This window comes from Petaurus breviceps, unplaced genomic scaffold, assembly GCF_028583685.1.
Source record: "Petaurus breviceps papuanus isolate PSGF00001 unplaced genomic scaffold, PetGlider_PUasm1.0 577, whole genome shotgun sequence".
In the NCBI taxonomy this organism is placed as follows: Eukaryota; Metazoa; Chordata; class Mammalia; order Diprotodontia; family Petauridae; genus Petaurus; species Petaurus breviceps.
Window position 1 is genome coordinate 534,042 of NW_027186389.1, and position 13,891 is coordinate 547,932.

Sequence of the window (13,891 nt, forward strand, 5' to 3'; positions counted from 1 at the left end):
CTTCTCCTGGCTCAGAGAATGTAACAACCTTATTGACTCACTGGACAATCAAGAAGTATCTACTGAAAAACAAGCCTCCCTCCCCAGGCTCCAGGTGCACCTCAGCCTAAGGGCAGGGAAGATCTTCCAAATTTGCATTCCCATTACAACAGTTTATGATGATCAAGCCATGCTGCTTCCACAAGGCCCCAGCAGCATGACGCACCTCAAAAGCATATTTGGAATTGGTGTAAATGTTCACTCAGGGGCCCTCGGGAATCTGGCATATCCTGCTCAGTGCCACCAGCTCAGTTCCCTTTGCCCCAAGCACATCAGACAGCACCACCACCCAGTTAATAGCTGTGGCAGATCCAACCACTCCCCCAGTAACTCATATCCAATTCTCATAAAAGGAGAGTTATCTGTGTACACTGTGAGATCCAACTCCTCCAAGAGAACATCTATGAGGTCAGGCCATGGACTCTCCATGGTCTCAATTACCTCAAGGCAATCATGAAGTATCATCATCTTTCAGGGATCAGCAAGGGGAGTATCTGAATGCAAGAAATTACAATGCTGAATGGAGAGAGTAGGGACAGACAAAAGGCTTATCCCACTGACGTCCTAGACCACAGGAAAATGGCAAGAACACCATAAGCACATAGACCATCAATGAGTAGCCAAGGACAAGGGGGTAGGTACTCTGCACAAGCTCAATAGAGATCAGGAGGGCCTGAAGGCACCACACAGCACCTCACAGCATGGATCAAGCTGGTAAGAACCATGATGGGGACTCAATCCCTGGGTGAGGATTTCCAGTGCAAGCCCTCTCCATTCAAGTACAGAAAGGGAAAAAGGCTTATTATAATTGGACAATTCCAGAGTTGGTGGAGGGGCCCTCATCTGCTTCACCTGACTAACCACTCATCTGTCAAGGCCCCTGAGGGTGTGAAGGACTAGGGCCTTCTAGTAGTATAAGCAACTGGTGCCTTGGTGAGGCCCCCAGTGCTGGATTCCAAGGGCAGCAGCATCCCACAGTCCTTAATAGGGGACATGCCTAGCATTTCATTTTTGCTATTGGCAATGCAATTGGATTCTATTATTAGTCGAGGCCCTAGTACCAGGGCCTAGCTCTGTATCCCAGGTAGCACACTATGGAAAGAGCAAACTGTACCTTTAAAAGGGAGACTCAGTGGCTCTTTTCATAACGGCAGCATCTTCCTCACATCCCTGGGAAGGAGAGGCAAGAAGCAAGTCATCACATAATGAACCAAAGCAGACCCCTGAGGCAGCTGCATATCTCCTCGATCTTTGACAAGCTTATGTGAATTCAGTGGGAGATTCACAACACACTAGGGTAACCTGGTCCCAGTCTGTTGCTGGCCCTTCCAAGCAGAGTCAGAGACACTGTGAATCCTGGTCCAGGGAAACACCAGAAAGAGCAGTACACAAGTCAGTAACAGAATTCACTTTCACATCATGAGGAATGTTGGTGATAATGGAAACAGGGTTTGGGACCACTGCAGTTCTCAGGTTATTGACGGTCACGGTCCTGGACAGACAGGCCGTCATCATCTGCCTTGCTCTTCCTCACTGGCAGTGAGTGGCTACTGCACGGTGACCGGTGCAGCACTACCACCCGCCCCCCATGGAAGTAAGCATTGATGAGCTTTTCAACAGGCGCAGCAGTCTCCAGATGGACATTGTATTATTGTACACGGTGGGGCGTCCTGGCCTTACTCTTGATCTCCACAGGGTCTGCTGACTTGGTGAACTCCACAAAGTGATGCTTGATGAACTTGATGATGATGAACTTGATGATGATGGACTTGATGATGATGAACTTGGTGACGATGAACTTGGTGATGATGGACTTAGTGATGATGGACTTGATGATGATGGACTTGGTGAACTCCACAAAGTCATGCACTCACGACTAGATCTGAAGGTCTTATTTCCCTCTGCTGTTAATGGTTCTCCTTGTCTTTGAATTTTCTTCTTCCTGAGATCTTTGGTAATTTCAGCCTTTTTTCCTACGTGTTTTTCCCTATTGCTTACTTTCTTGCTCCTGTCCATTGATTGCGATTCCTTGGAGGACAGAAATCAAAACATCTCAGCCTCTCCCATGTTGGAAAATTCAGGATTCACCAGACTAGATCTCTGAGGCCTTGTGACTTTGAAGTGGTCGGACGCTACACATCCCCCACCTCATGCACACGTTTGGTATCCTGTTCTGGTGTCCTGTTATTCTGCCCCCTCTATTCTTTAGTTCTTTGGTCCGGCACCGGCAGTTGGGAGTTTTGCAGGATTCGTGCTACAAGGTTGTGGTCCCCACTAGGTTTTTGCTCCTGAAAGACTGTGGCCACACTGGCTCTCTGCCAAAGGCAGGACAAACTTTCCATAGCCCGGAGCTGCAGTATCCATGGCACTGGAAACAGGAAAGGGGAATCAGGTTTGGAGATGGGTTTTGTGGTCAACTTGTTTCATGTACTTGGGTATGTAAGTGCGACCTTACTGCTGGTAAAACAGGAGGGGGTCCAGAGGTGTGAGTCAGTTCAGGGTGAGTGAGATCAGTTCATGGGTTTGAGGTTTTTGTTAACCTTCTTTTGGATTCTCAGTCTCCTGGACCATGAAAAGAGATGAAGTTGCTTTATCTTTGGTGCACAGGCTGTTTTGAAGAGGCTTGAAAGGTAATGGGGATCAGAGAAAATGTCTAGACCCCTATCTTGTTAGTCACATAATCCAGAACTGACGCTGAGTACTCTTTAGAAGAGTTTTCTTCTTTCTGAGGTCTTTGGTTATTTCAGTCTTTTCTTTTTTTTTTTCTTTTATTCTCTCATTGTTCACCTTTTTGACTCCTTCCCTTTGATGGTAGTTTCTCTAAGAACTGAACATGTCACTCCCCAGCTCATGATGCTCAACGGGCTCCCTATTACCTCCAGGTATAGGAATAAATAAATTGGTTAATATAGATAAATTAGGATTAAATAGATAAATATAGGATAAAATAGAAAGTCCTCTGCTTGGCCTTACTGGCCTTTCACAAGCTGGCCACAGCCCATCTTTCCAGGCCAATTTCACACTACCCCCATTCATGCCCTTTGCTCAGGCTGGTCTCCATTCCTGGAATGCTGTCTCTTTTCACTTCTGCGTCTTCCACCTGAAGCTCCCTTCAAGGCTCCACATTCTACAAGAGACCACTCCTGATTCCCTCCTCCCCCGATAAACAAAAATATAATTTTACATTTACTTTTCTGTGTGTACATGTGCCCAGGAAGTTCCTTGAATATACGGTCTGCTTCATTTTTGCCTTTATATCTCTAGCACCTAACCCAGAGAATGGAATATAATTGATGTCTAATAAATGCCTTTTTGGATAGAATTAAGTGGGCTCCAGAACATTACCCTCATCATCACAGCTGATATTTCATGATGGTATCACAGATGAGGGCACTGAAGATCAGACAATTACTTAAATCTACAGGCAAATATGAGCCCTAAATGAACACAAAGGGTGAATTATTTATTCAATCACCCCTGGCTCCAGCATCAGGTACCTTTGTCTTAGCATTAAAGGAGGCCTAGGGATTTGGGGAGCTCTACACTCAGTACTGACCTCAGGGGCTCTGTGAGATAAAGTATCCAAATTGGACCCACTTAGTATCACCTCAGATGTCTTGGCAAGAACAGGGACCCACATCCAGAAGCAATTTATTTACAGGGAGCTTACCATCAGACAATGACTAGGGTCATTAAGATGAAGGGAAAACATCTTTCTACACTTGGCTGAGATTTAATGCATACCAATGCTTTCCACACTTAACTGGGTTTCAATGCATACCAGGTGGCATTTCGGGAGCTGGCCAGAGTCTGCAAAACATGTCAGCATTTCATGAAGTGATCCATTGCTAAACTCTAAATCAATATTCCTGGCATTTGAGAGAGAATTGATTCTGTGGCACTAACCTCTATCATCTCAATACTCCTAATGGTAAGAAGTCCAGTCAAATCATGCTACATCCTTATCTTATGGCAAGGACATAAGCAGCTAGGTGATGCAGTGGATAGAGTGCCTGGCCTGAAGTCAGGAAGACTTGAGTTCAAATTTTTGACCTCAAACATTTACTGGCTGTGTGACCCTGGGCGAGTCACTTAACTTTGTTTGCCTCAGTTTCCTCATTTGTAAAAGGAGCTGGAGAAGAAAATGACAAACCACTCCAGTGTCTTTGCCAAGAAAACCCCAAATGGAGTCACACAGAGTCAGACACAACTAAACAACAATAACATGTTTCTTGTTGTAGCACATGCTGTGAGGAAGCTGCCCCAATTCCTGCTCATACTGACAAATTGATTTCCCAGAGAGCCACTACTATGCCCTTCAGAGCTTTAAGATTAGCTCCCAGGAGTTGGAGCTTGTCTTTTCTAATCTCACAACTCATGAGACTCCCCCATTGGTTATCAGTGCTATCAATTAGCCAGATAGAGTGAATTAGCTTTCTCAGAGGGTTCTTTACTAAGATGGTGAACTAAGAATGGTTAGTAGAAAACAACTTTCCCTTCCCACCAAAGTTTGTGCCACATTATCCTGCAAGTATGCACAGAGTCCAGAGGAACACGGCTCACACTTAGCCCACACATGGCAAAGGAGATAGCTCACCACTCTGGAAAGGTCTTCTGTTGGAATCTTCCAAATATTCCCTTTTGGCTGTCACAGTTTTCTGCTGGACTCCTGGTAGTCTTCTATTTGTCTAGCCTATTCTCAACTTCTCATGCAAATACTACTAGTTCTTCTGGGGACACTGTTAGGACACCAGGGGGAAATGGGAAGTCTAATATCCTCCAATATCTTCAAAATGAAGCTTATTTATAAGGTCCTCCTCTGGCCAAGAAAAATGGGGGGGGGGGAGGAGAACTAGGTGAAGGCTAGGACATGGTCCTTCCCTCTAAGCAGTTCTTCTTTAGGAATATGGATGATGACACTTGTCACATGAGGGGGAATGGTGTATTCATGTAGAGTTACCGAAGCAGTGGAATATCCATACACAAGTCTGGAAGTTTGCTTGAGCTCCAGTCTTAATCAAATGAAGTGGGGCAGGGGGTCCTGAGTGATCACTATAAATATTTGAGTTCTCTAGTATTAATTTGAGACAAATTTTACCTTGTTGGGGACTCCATCTTCTTCTCTGGATTTAGCTGTCATTACATATGGTGCATAATTCCTTTTAAGCAATGGGGGTGGAAATAGTTTAGAGACATTGACTAATCTACCCTCTTGCTGGAAATCTCTTTCCTCTTCATTGACTAATCCCAGGGATTTGCAGTCCCCAGATGGTTAGGTGAAAAACCCTTTCCTTGCTATGACTCCTGGTTCCCTCTGCCCTTCCTGAATCTCCATCTCAGCTCTGTCCTGCCCTTATTGTGATCTCTAGAATCACTGTTCTATTGTTAGCAAAATGCCCTTCGTCCCCACTTTGCTTCTCCTTTGCTGGATCATCGGTTCTGCTCCCCCCCACACACACACACACACACCCTTCACTGTGAGCATCCCCAAGGCTCTCCCCTCGGCCTTTTTCTTGTGTCTCTGAATTTTTAATGGTTGTATTCCACTCTATAGGTCCAATTGTGATCTTTATTTATACTCCCATTTCTTCATATGCACTCCTAGCTTCTCCTTCTAGTCCTCACTGTTAATTGGCTGTTGGACAGCTCCACCTAGAGATTTCCACCTCAGAGTCTCACACTCCACAAACATGACCCAAACAGAATTCACTGCTGTTCACTCCCACCCCAACCTTGCCCTCTTCCTCATTTGCTCATTTGGGTTCAGAACACCACCATCCTTTCAAACACCCAATTAACAACTTTGGGCTCATATGTGACCTTTCCCTCTTCATCACCTATGATCAAATTGGTTGCCAAGTCTTATCAATTCTTCCTCCATAGATGTCCTATTTACTCCACAGGCAGCTAGATGGCATAGGGGATAGGCCACTGGGCCAAGAGTTAGGAAGACCTGCATTCAAATAAAATCTCACATACTCTCTAGCTGTCTAACCTCTGTCTGCCCCCCATTTCCTCAGACGTAAAATGAGGGCCTGCCTACAAGGATTGTATTGAGGACAAAGTGAGATATTTCTAAAGCTTTAATACTGGCACTAAGTATGTGCTTAATAAATGCTTATTTCTTCCATTTACATACTCACCCTCCCAGTAAAGTGACTTGCCCGGGGTCACTCAGCCATCATGTGTCCAAGGTGAGGCTTGAATTTGGACTCAAATTTGAAGCTAGGTCTCTAACCACTATGACCACACTGACTCTAAATAATAATAACTTACATTTTGAAAGTGCTTCCTTCGAAACCACCCTGCAGGTCATGAAAGTAGTGAGGTGATGTGGGTAGTGAAAGAGTTATTGTCTTCATTTTATAGAAGAGGATACAGAGGCTCTAAGCAGGTCAGTAATTTGCTCAGAATAAACCTGCTAGGTGATGTCTGAGTCAGGGTTTGAACCCAGGTTCTCAATGCTGGAATTTAGGTAGGAAGAATGATACAGACATGGTGCCTGCCCTCAGAGACCTCACAGTCCAGTAGTTCCATCCCCAATCTGAAAGTGAACTTGGTCCCTAATGTATCTAATTCAATAAAATTCTGTGTTTGTGGAATGGACTCCCCTCTGCTCAGCTCCAGAGAAGGGGTGGTGGCAAAGAAGACCCATACTTAGACATTCATCACTCTTCCTGACCATTTGAGTGCCATGCCTGTCCTTGACCTGCCCTTCTCCAGGGGGCAGCAAGGCTAAGTGTAAGGAGTGCAGGGCTGGGAATCAGAGGAGCTGTGTTCAAAGGCCTTCTCAGCCATTTATGACCCATGTGACCTCAAGAAAGGGATTCTCCCTTTCTCTCCCCTTCCCTCCCCACCACCTCACTGTTCTTCCCATTCTTCAAAGTGAAGGGAATTAATGACAGCTCTAAGTCTCTGACCCTAAGATTCATCCTTCCCCAAACAGACCCTTATCCCCTGCCATCTGAGGGGCTTTATGAGCTACATGTAAAATTTTATACCTGGGCTTAAAGAAAAGATCAATGTCGCATCCAGAATTGGGGAGACGTGGCTATGTCTGGCAGGGGTTGTGGAAGAGATGAAACACAGGCCAGAGATGTGAATGAGAAATGTTTATAAAACCTAGCAGGAATTCATTCACAAGTAACATGGCAGACAATAGCAGAAGACTAGGTTGGGAGATGGGGAAGAGGGTAGAGAAGGGGGACAAGGAAACCATCCAGTCAAGGGGGGCATCTTGAGCAAGGGGAGGTCTAGAGATGGAAGAAGCCAGAAAATGCTTGAAAATGAGAGACGGTTGAGCTCCCATCACTAGAGGAACTTAAGCAGATATGGATAATGCTTTGTCTGGAAGGTGGGTGGATGGAATGATCTCTAAGCACCTTTGAAGTCTTCCTTCTTCTCTAAGCACCCTCCCAAGCTCCAGGTTTCAGTGCCCCTCCCACCTCTGCATATGCTGTCTCCATTGCCACCATCTTTTCTTCCACTTCAGCATTTTTTATATTCCTAGTATGTCTATCTCTCAATTCTTTGAAGAGATTCTCCTTCAAGAATTTCTTTTCCTAAACTGCTAATTGTGTGTGTATGTGTGTGTTTTTTTAATTCTACATTGATGGAAACAATGTGGCACAAGGCAAAGAACACACTGTCTTTGGGGTCAAAGGACCCATGTTTGGATCCCTCATCTGCCAAGAATTTACAACCTGTGTGACCTTGGACAAGTCATTTCCTCTCTATGGACCCCAAAACAACTGTTTTGGACTAAATGACTTCTACAATCCCTTTGTGTTCTAGATCTATGACCCCGATGAGAAGCAGTCGACAGAGCCAGACAACTGGGGGACCTAACCTCGAAGAAGGGGGACAAGTTGGACTAGACAAAAGGCCTTTTAACCTGCAATGTCAACAGAATTCTTGCTCCTGGAGTCTTCAGACCAGCAGATTTGACTTCTCCAAATGAAAGGCTCGGAGGGACAGAATTGGGGGGGCTTGGGTGGGGGCAGTCAGGGGCCCAGGAGCCCCATCTCTGGGCTAGGATTTCCCCAAAGGATTAACCACCCAAGGATCAGCTTTCTCAGGAAGAACCAGAGGGCCAGAGCTGCTAATCTGATCTGGGGATTAAACTCCATCTCTGTGAGAGTTGGGGCTGGAGTAAAGAAAGACAAAATCCCAAAGGGCATCATGGGTGGGGGAGGGGAAGAGGGCAAGAAGAGAAGAAGGTGCATCCCTCTCAGTCTGATGTCACTGAAGAAAGCATTGGGTAGGGTCAGGAGACCCCCCAACCCCAGGCTCTGCTGGGGACTCTCCCTGTGACCTTCTGCAAATCCCTCCTCCCCCCCCATCTGGGTTTATTCCTCCCGCTATGAAATTAGGCAATTGGATTTAATCATCTCTAAGCTCTAGTCCATTTCTAAATCCTGTGATCCTATAATGCTATGACCTGCTGATCCCACCCAGGGAGGGTGGGAAGGGTTCCTGCCCCAGCTCTCCCCAGGTTGCCCACCCAGGACCTCCAAGCATCTCCTGGAGAAGAAAAGGGGAGAGGGCAAGAGAGGGTTGGGGATGCCTCTTCAACGGGACATCATCTTCACAAACTCTGCGAAGGAAGGGAAAAGATGCCAGTGAATGTCTATTCTCCCCATTCCCTGTCCCTATATCTACCACCCCCAAACACAGTTTTCAGGATTTTCCTACACTCCTATCCCTACCCTCTGGCACAGAATACACCCTTGTAGGGCCCTTCCATTCTCAGCCCTGGGGAAGTCCCAATCCCTCTCCTATCCTATTTCCCAGCTGTGAAAAGGGATGGTTGGAGCTGATGATTTCTAAGGTATGCATTCCCCCGTGCTACCTGAGATCTTATTCTCCTCACCTGGGGCCAGTCCCTTCCTCCCTCTGGGACTCAGGTTTTCCCCTATTCAGATGGAGAAGGTGGGGATGGACTTAGGGATCTCAAGCATCTTATGGCTTCCAGATATCTAAGCACGCAGAAACTGAACTGAGAGGGGATCAGCCCTGCCTGGAGCGCATGTCACCTTCAAAGTCCACTGTGCCATCTCCATTGACATCAGCCTCCTGCACAACCTCAGAAATCTCTTGGGCACTGAGCTGCTCCCCCAGCAGCCTTTGCATGGCCTGGCGAAGTTCTACCAGGGTGATTGAGCCATCTCCATTGGCATCAAACTGACCCCAGGTGCCACCCAGCAGCAAAGGAGGAAATCCAAGAAAGGCATAGGATTAAGCCTGGAAAGACTCCTGGGGGGGCAGGCAGAGGTTTTGGGGGCGGGGGGGGGGGGGTCCTTCCTTTCCTTCTCCACCCCTCCCTACTTTATCCAGCTCGGAGCTCTGAGGTGACAAAGGATAGCTTGCATCAGCTCCTTCTAGTCTCTCTCCACCTCTTCCTCTTTCTCTCTCTCTGTCTCTCTCTCTCCCCCTCCCTCCCTTCATCCTCTTTCTCCCCACTCTTTTCCTCTCTTTCCCTTTCCCTCTCCCTCTCTCTCTTTCAGTTTTCCAATCTGTTAAATGGGCAAGGTGGGCTCTGTGATCTCTAAATGCCCTCATTACCCTGCAAAGGTGTTCCTCAGTGATCCTGGCCTCCCTCACCACCCTTGCACTTTGCCCATGGTGCTAAGTGATTGTGGTCTTGGAGATATTCAGTGGGTTCATTGATCATCCAGGTAAAGTGACTCCTTTTATTAAAGGAGATCAAGGCCCGAAAACACACCAGAGAGCGCCCTCCAGGGGCCAGTAGGCTGATAGCCCTCCCTCTCTGCACTCACCTCCTTGAAGGCATCTCGCATCTCATGCACTCCGATCATGCCAGCTGTCTCTGCCAGCAGCTTGGGGGTCATTAGCTCTACAAAGTCCTCAAAGTCGACCTTGCCACCGACTAGGGACAGGAGAAATTAAGAAGGAGAGGAAAAGACAAGGACTGAATCTAAGCCCCAGGTCCCTCACCTCCCTCCTCCCCCAGGTACCCTGGGGCAGGTCATGAGCCCCCTTTTTTCTCCTACCCCAGCCAGGAACCTCTGTCCAGGCTCCTCAAAGAGTGCGCCCTGCCTAGCAGCCACCACACCAGCCCTGGCTTGGTTCATGACCTGCATCTTTGATCATTCAGTTGGGCAATTAACAAACATTTAATAACTGCCTAATATGCGCCAGACACTTTGATAGGCACAGCAGATACAAAATAGTCTCTGTCTTCAAAGAAGCTCACATTCTTTAGGGAGAAACATCGTGTGCACGGAGGCATGGAAATGAAAAATGTTCACAAAATCAATATAAAGTGATTCCTGGGGACCCGAGGAGGCAAGGTCTCATGTAGAAGGCAGAACTTGGGTGGAGCTTGGAAGAAAGCTGGAGACATACAGAACCATTTAGGGAGAGGTACATCATTCCAGGCCTCAGGGACAGTATGTACGAAGATACAGGGATGGAGAATGGGCTGTGATGCATGAGATACAGCAAGCAGGTGGTCCTCCAGTCATTTCTGCACCGGTGCAGATTTCCAGCCCCACCTCCTCCACTCTCATCATATTCTCTCCTCCTCATCACTTCCCCAAGTCTACCTCCTTCATTCCAAAGCGTGCTAGTAGGAGAGAATGAGTCCTGACCCTCGAGTCAGAGAACCTGCATTCAAATACGATCTCTGGCACTACCTTGTGACCTTGGGGAAATCACTTAGCCTCCTGTGCCTCACATCCTTCATAAGTAAAATGAAGTGGGGGCCTCAGGACCACTTCTATTCCATATTCACATTCCTATAAGCACCCTAGTCCTGCCCTCAACATTAAACTTCTAGTCCCATCTTTTCTCTTTTTCCATCATTTACTCAGCCCCATCTTCTCCTCAACCTGACCTTATGATCTCCTTGGTCACATCATCTCCCAAAGTCCCCATCATGTCCCCACCCAATCACCTTCTCAGCCCCAGGCCCATCATCTTCCAAGCCACAGATGAAGATCTTCCTGCACTAATTACCTCCCCAGCCTCAGCCCCAATTTCTCCCGAAACTCATCACTAGCCTATCATCTCTCCAGTTCCACCACTACACCCAACATATTTCCCCGTAGCTTTCCCACATCTCTATCGAATCCTAGTATCGAATCCTAGTCCCTTTAATCATCCCCACTTCTTTCCCAACTCAACTTCATCTCAATCTCCATTTCTCTTCCCATCACCTTCCTTACTCCTGCCTCCAGAGCCAAGCCCAGCATCTTCCTCGAATCCTTGACTTGACTTCCTCACTTCACTTACTTCCTTGACCCACTGACCTCTCTCCCTCAAGAGTCATAGAAAGAACCCTATATTCCCATTCAGAAAGCCTGGGTTTGAATCGAAGCTCTTCTACTCCCTCACTGTGCACCCCTAGGTAAACCACCTCTCTCATAGAATCTGATTCCCCATTTGTCAAATGGTGAAAACCATACTTCATTGCCTGCCTGACAGGGAAACCTTTGAGAGCTGTAGAGATTTAAGAAGTTACTATCATCATTCTATCTTTAGCCCTCCCCATCTTCCCCTGCCACACCCCAATCCTCACGGTTCATTCGGATCTGTTGTCCCAGCTCTGCCAGCTCCATCTCAGTGGGCATGTAGCCCATGGTCCTCATCAGGTTCCCCAGGTCCTTGCAGGAGATGAAACCATCTCGATCCTTGTCAAACTCATGGAAAGCTTCCCGAAGTTCTAAGAGAAATGCAGGAAAAGGGGAAGGGGATCATAAGGAGCCTGGAAACCAACAAAGTGGGGGAAACTGGATCCCCTCCTGGGGAAGGCTCTGGGAACAGAATTTGACCTCTAAAAGAGGCCTTGATGAAAACTAGCCAGGAGTGGGCACAGGTGGGATTCTTGGGGCCAATGAAAGACAGTTGGGAACTCCTGACGCTGCCATGAGGAGGTGAATGGGGATAAACGGGGACTGAAAATCACTGAAATTGGAGACCTTAAAATTGCTGGGGAAATAGATGGGTAGACCTCAAAACAACCCATGAAGAAATGAATGGGAACTTGAAACTACCAGGAGACATTGAGTTTGGGGAGACTGCGGGAGTGGGGATAGCTATCACAAGAAATAGCTTCTTTGAGAGCACTGTTAGAGGAGTGAAGAGAATATGGCAATAGAATAGAGTATGAAGGGACTGCCTCAGAGGAACTACCGGGGAGAAGGTTACCTTCGATCTCATCTGGTCCTAGTGGACGATCCTGAAGAAGGTACAGGAGAAAAGAACAACAGGGAGAGGCAGGGACAGGAGTGGCCCACTTCAGGACCACTCACTGACCTGCAGGCTCTCTCCAGGGTCCTGAAAGAGGGAGTTGGAGGCCATTCACAGCCTCATACCCTCTTTCCTGGCTGCCCCTGCACCAACCCCTCCCTCAGCATCCATCTAACCTCTGCCCCCTCCCCATCAGCTCTTTTCTATTCCTTCCTTGACAATTCCTTCCTTCTCTCCCCTTCCACTTCCTTCCTCTTCCTTCGCCTGGATGAGAATTTCTCCCTAACATCCCATTCACCTGCTTCCTTCAACTTTCTTCTCCCACATCCTGCTTCTTCTTCCAACCTTCCAGCTCCTCCTAGTTTCTTTCTCCTCCTCCCTCCGTCTTCTTCCTCATGCTTCCCTAAATTGTCCTTCTCCTCTAGCTGTCCCCCTAACCTTCTACCTCCTTCCTCTTCTCAAGTTTTTCCTTCCAGCATAGGACAATGGAAAGGGCACTGGAATCAGGAGACTGGAGATCAAAGCTCGACTCTCTTGCTACCACCTGCAAGAGTCTGGCCAACTTCCTTCTTGTTAATAATACCAAGCATATATGGAGGGCTTTAAGGTGTGCAAAGCTCTTTACAAATAATTTAGTGCTGTCTGTCTGAGCCTGTCTCTTCATCTACAAAATGAAGGGGCTAGTCTAGAGTGCCTCGGAGGTGTTTCCACTTCCAGATCGACATTTCATCCCCTTCTATCTTCTCTCCCTTCCCTCCTTCCTCTTTCCCCATCCATTCCTCACCCTCTGCTTCTCCGCAATCCCTTTCCTCAGGAAGATGCAAGCTGGTCCCATGGGAAACTGCATGGGGCCTAAGAAGGAGCAGGATCCAGGACCTTATGGAAGTCTCACAGCTCACAACCTTGTTCCTATCTCTTTTTATGGTTCTCTCTCTCTCTCTCTCTCTCTCTCTCTCTCTCTCTCTCTCTCTCTCTCTCTCTCTCTCTCTCTCTCTCTCTCTCTCACGTTTTTTTTTTCCCTTCAGTTTCTGGATCTCCTCTTTGCTGTCTGTCTGCTCTGTTTTCTGGTGGATCAATCTGCCTGTTTCTGTATATCTCTCACTCTTTCTCTGTTCCTCTTTATCTCTCTTCTCTCAGTCTGTTCTGTCTCTGTCTCTGCTTCTGTCTCTGTTCAGTCTTAGTCTCTGAATCCAGAGGGTGACAGCTGGGACCCAGTTTCTCTTGGTGCAGGGGGGAGGAGAAGAGTGACAGCTGGGACCCAGGCTCCCCTGGGGCTTGGGGGAGGAGAAGAGAGACAGGTGGGCCTGGCCTCTCCATCTGCTTCAGGGCAGGAAGTCATCCCAGTTTGGCTCTTATCCTCAGAACAGATTTGTGGCAGGGAATTCCTGGGCAGTGATTATAACTGGGCTTGAGGGAGACAATGTGTTAAAGACCAGGGGCACAGACTCACCACCTCATCCTAGGAAGATCACAGGCTGGCTTTTTATAGCCTCAAATTTCCCTGCCTAAACAATGTATGACCTCAATGACCAGGTGTCCTATGGAAGGGACATCCTAGGCCTCTTTAGTGGCCATTGTCATGATAGACAGACACAATGAGCCAGATGTTCCATCTGGAAACAGAGGAGCTGATACTGGT

At 47.4% G+C, this 13,891-nt stretch overlaps 1 protein-coding gene across 1 annotated transcript; it reads right to left on the reverse strand.

Annotated features, from left to right (window-relative positions):
- Window positions 1–7,133: 7,133 nt before the first annotated feature.
- Window positions 7,134–13,222, reverse strand: CABP5 (calcium binding protein 5). Its single transcript, XM_069103297.1, has 6 exons — window positions 13,037–13,222; window positions 12,211–12,241; window positions 11,582–11,725; window positions 9,819–9,928; window positions 9,075–9,222; window positions 7,134–8,635 (listed from the first exon to the last, which is right to left on the reverse strand). Exons 1-6 carry the CDS (start codon window positions 13,097–13,099, stop codon window positions 8,610–8,612), a joined length of 522 nt encoding a protein of 173 aa, XP_068959398.1. The 5' UTR covers window positions 13,100–13,222; the 3' UTR covers window positions 7,134–8,609.
- Window positions 13,223–13,891: the final 669 nt, after the last annotated feature.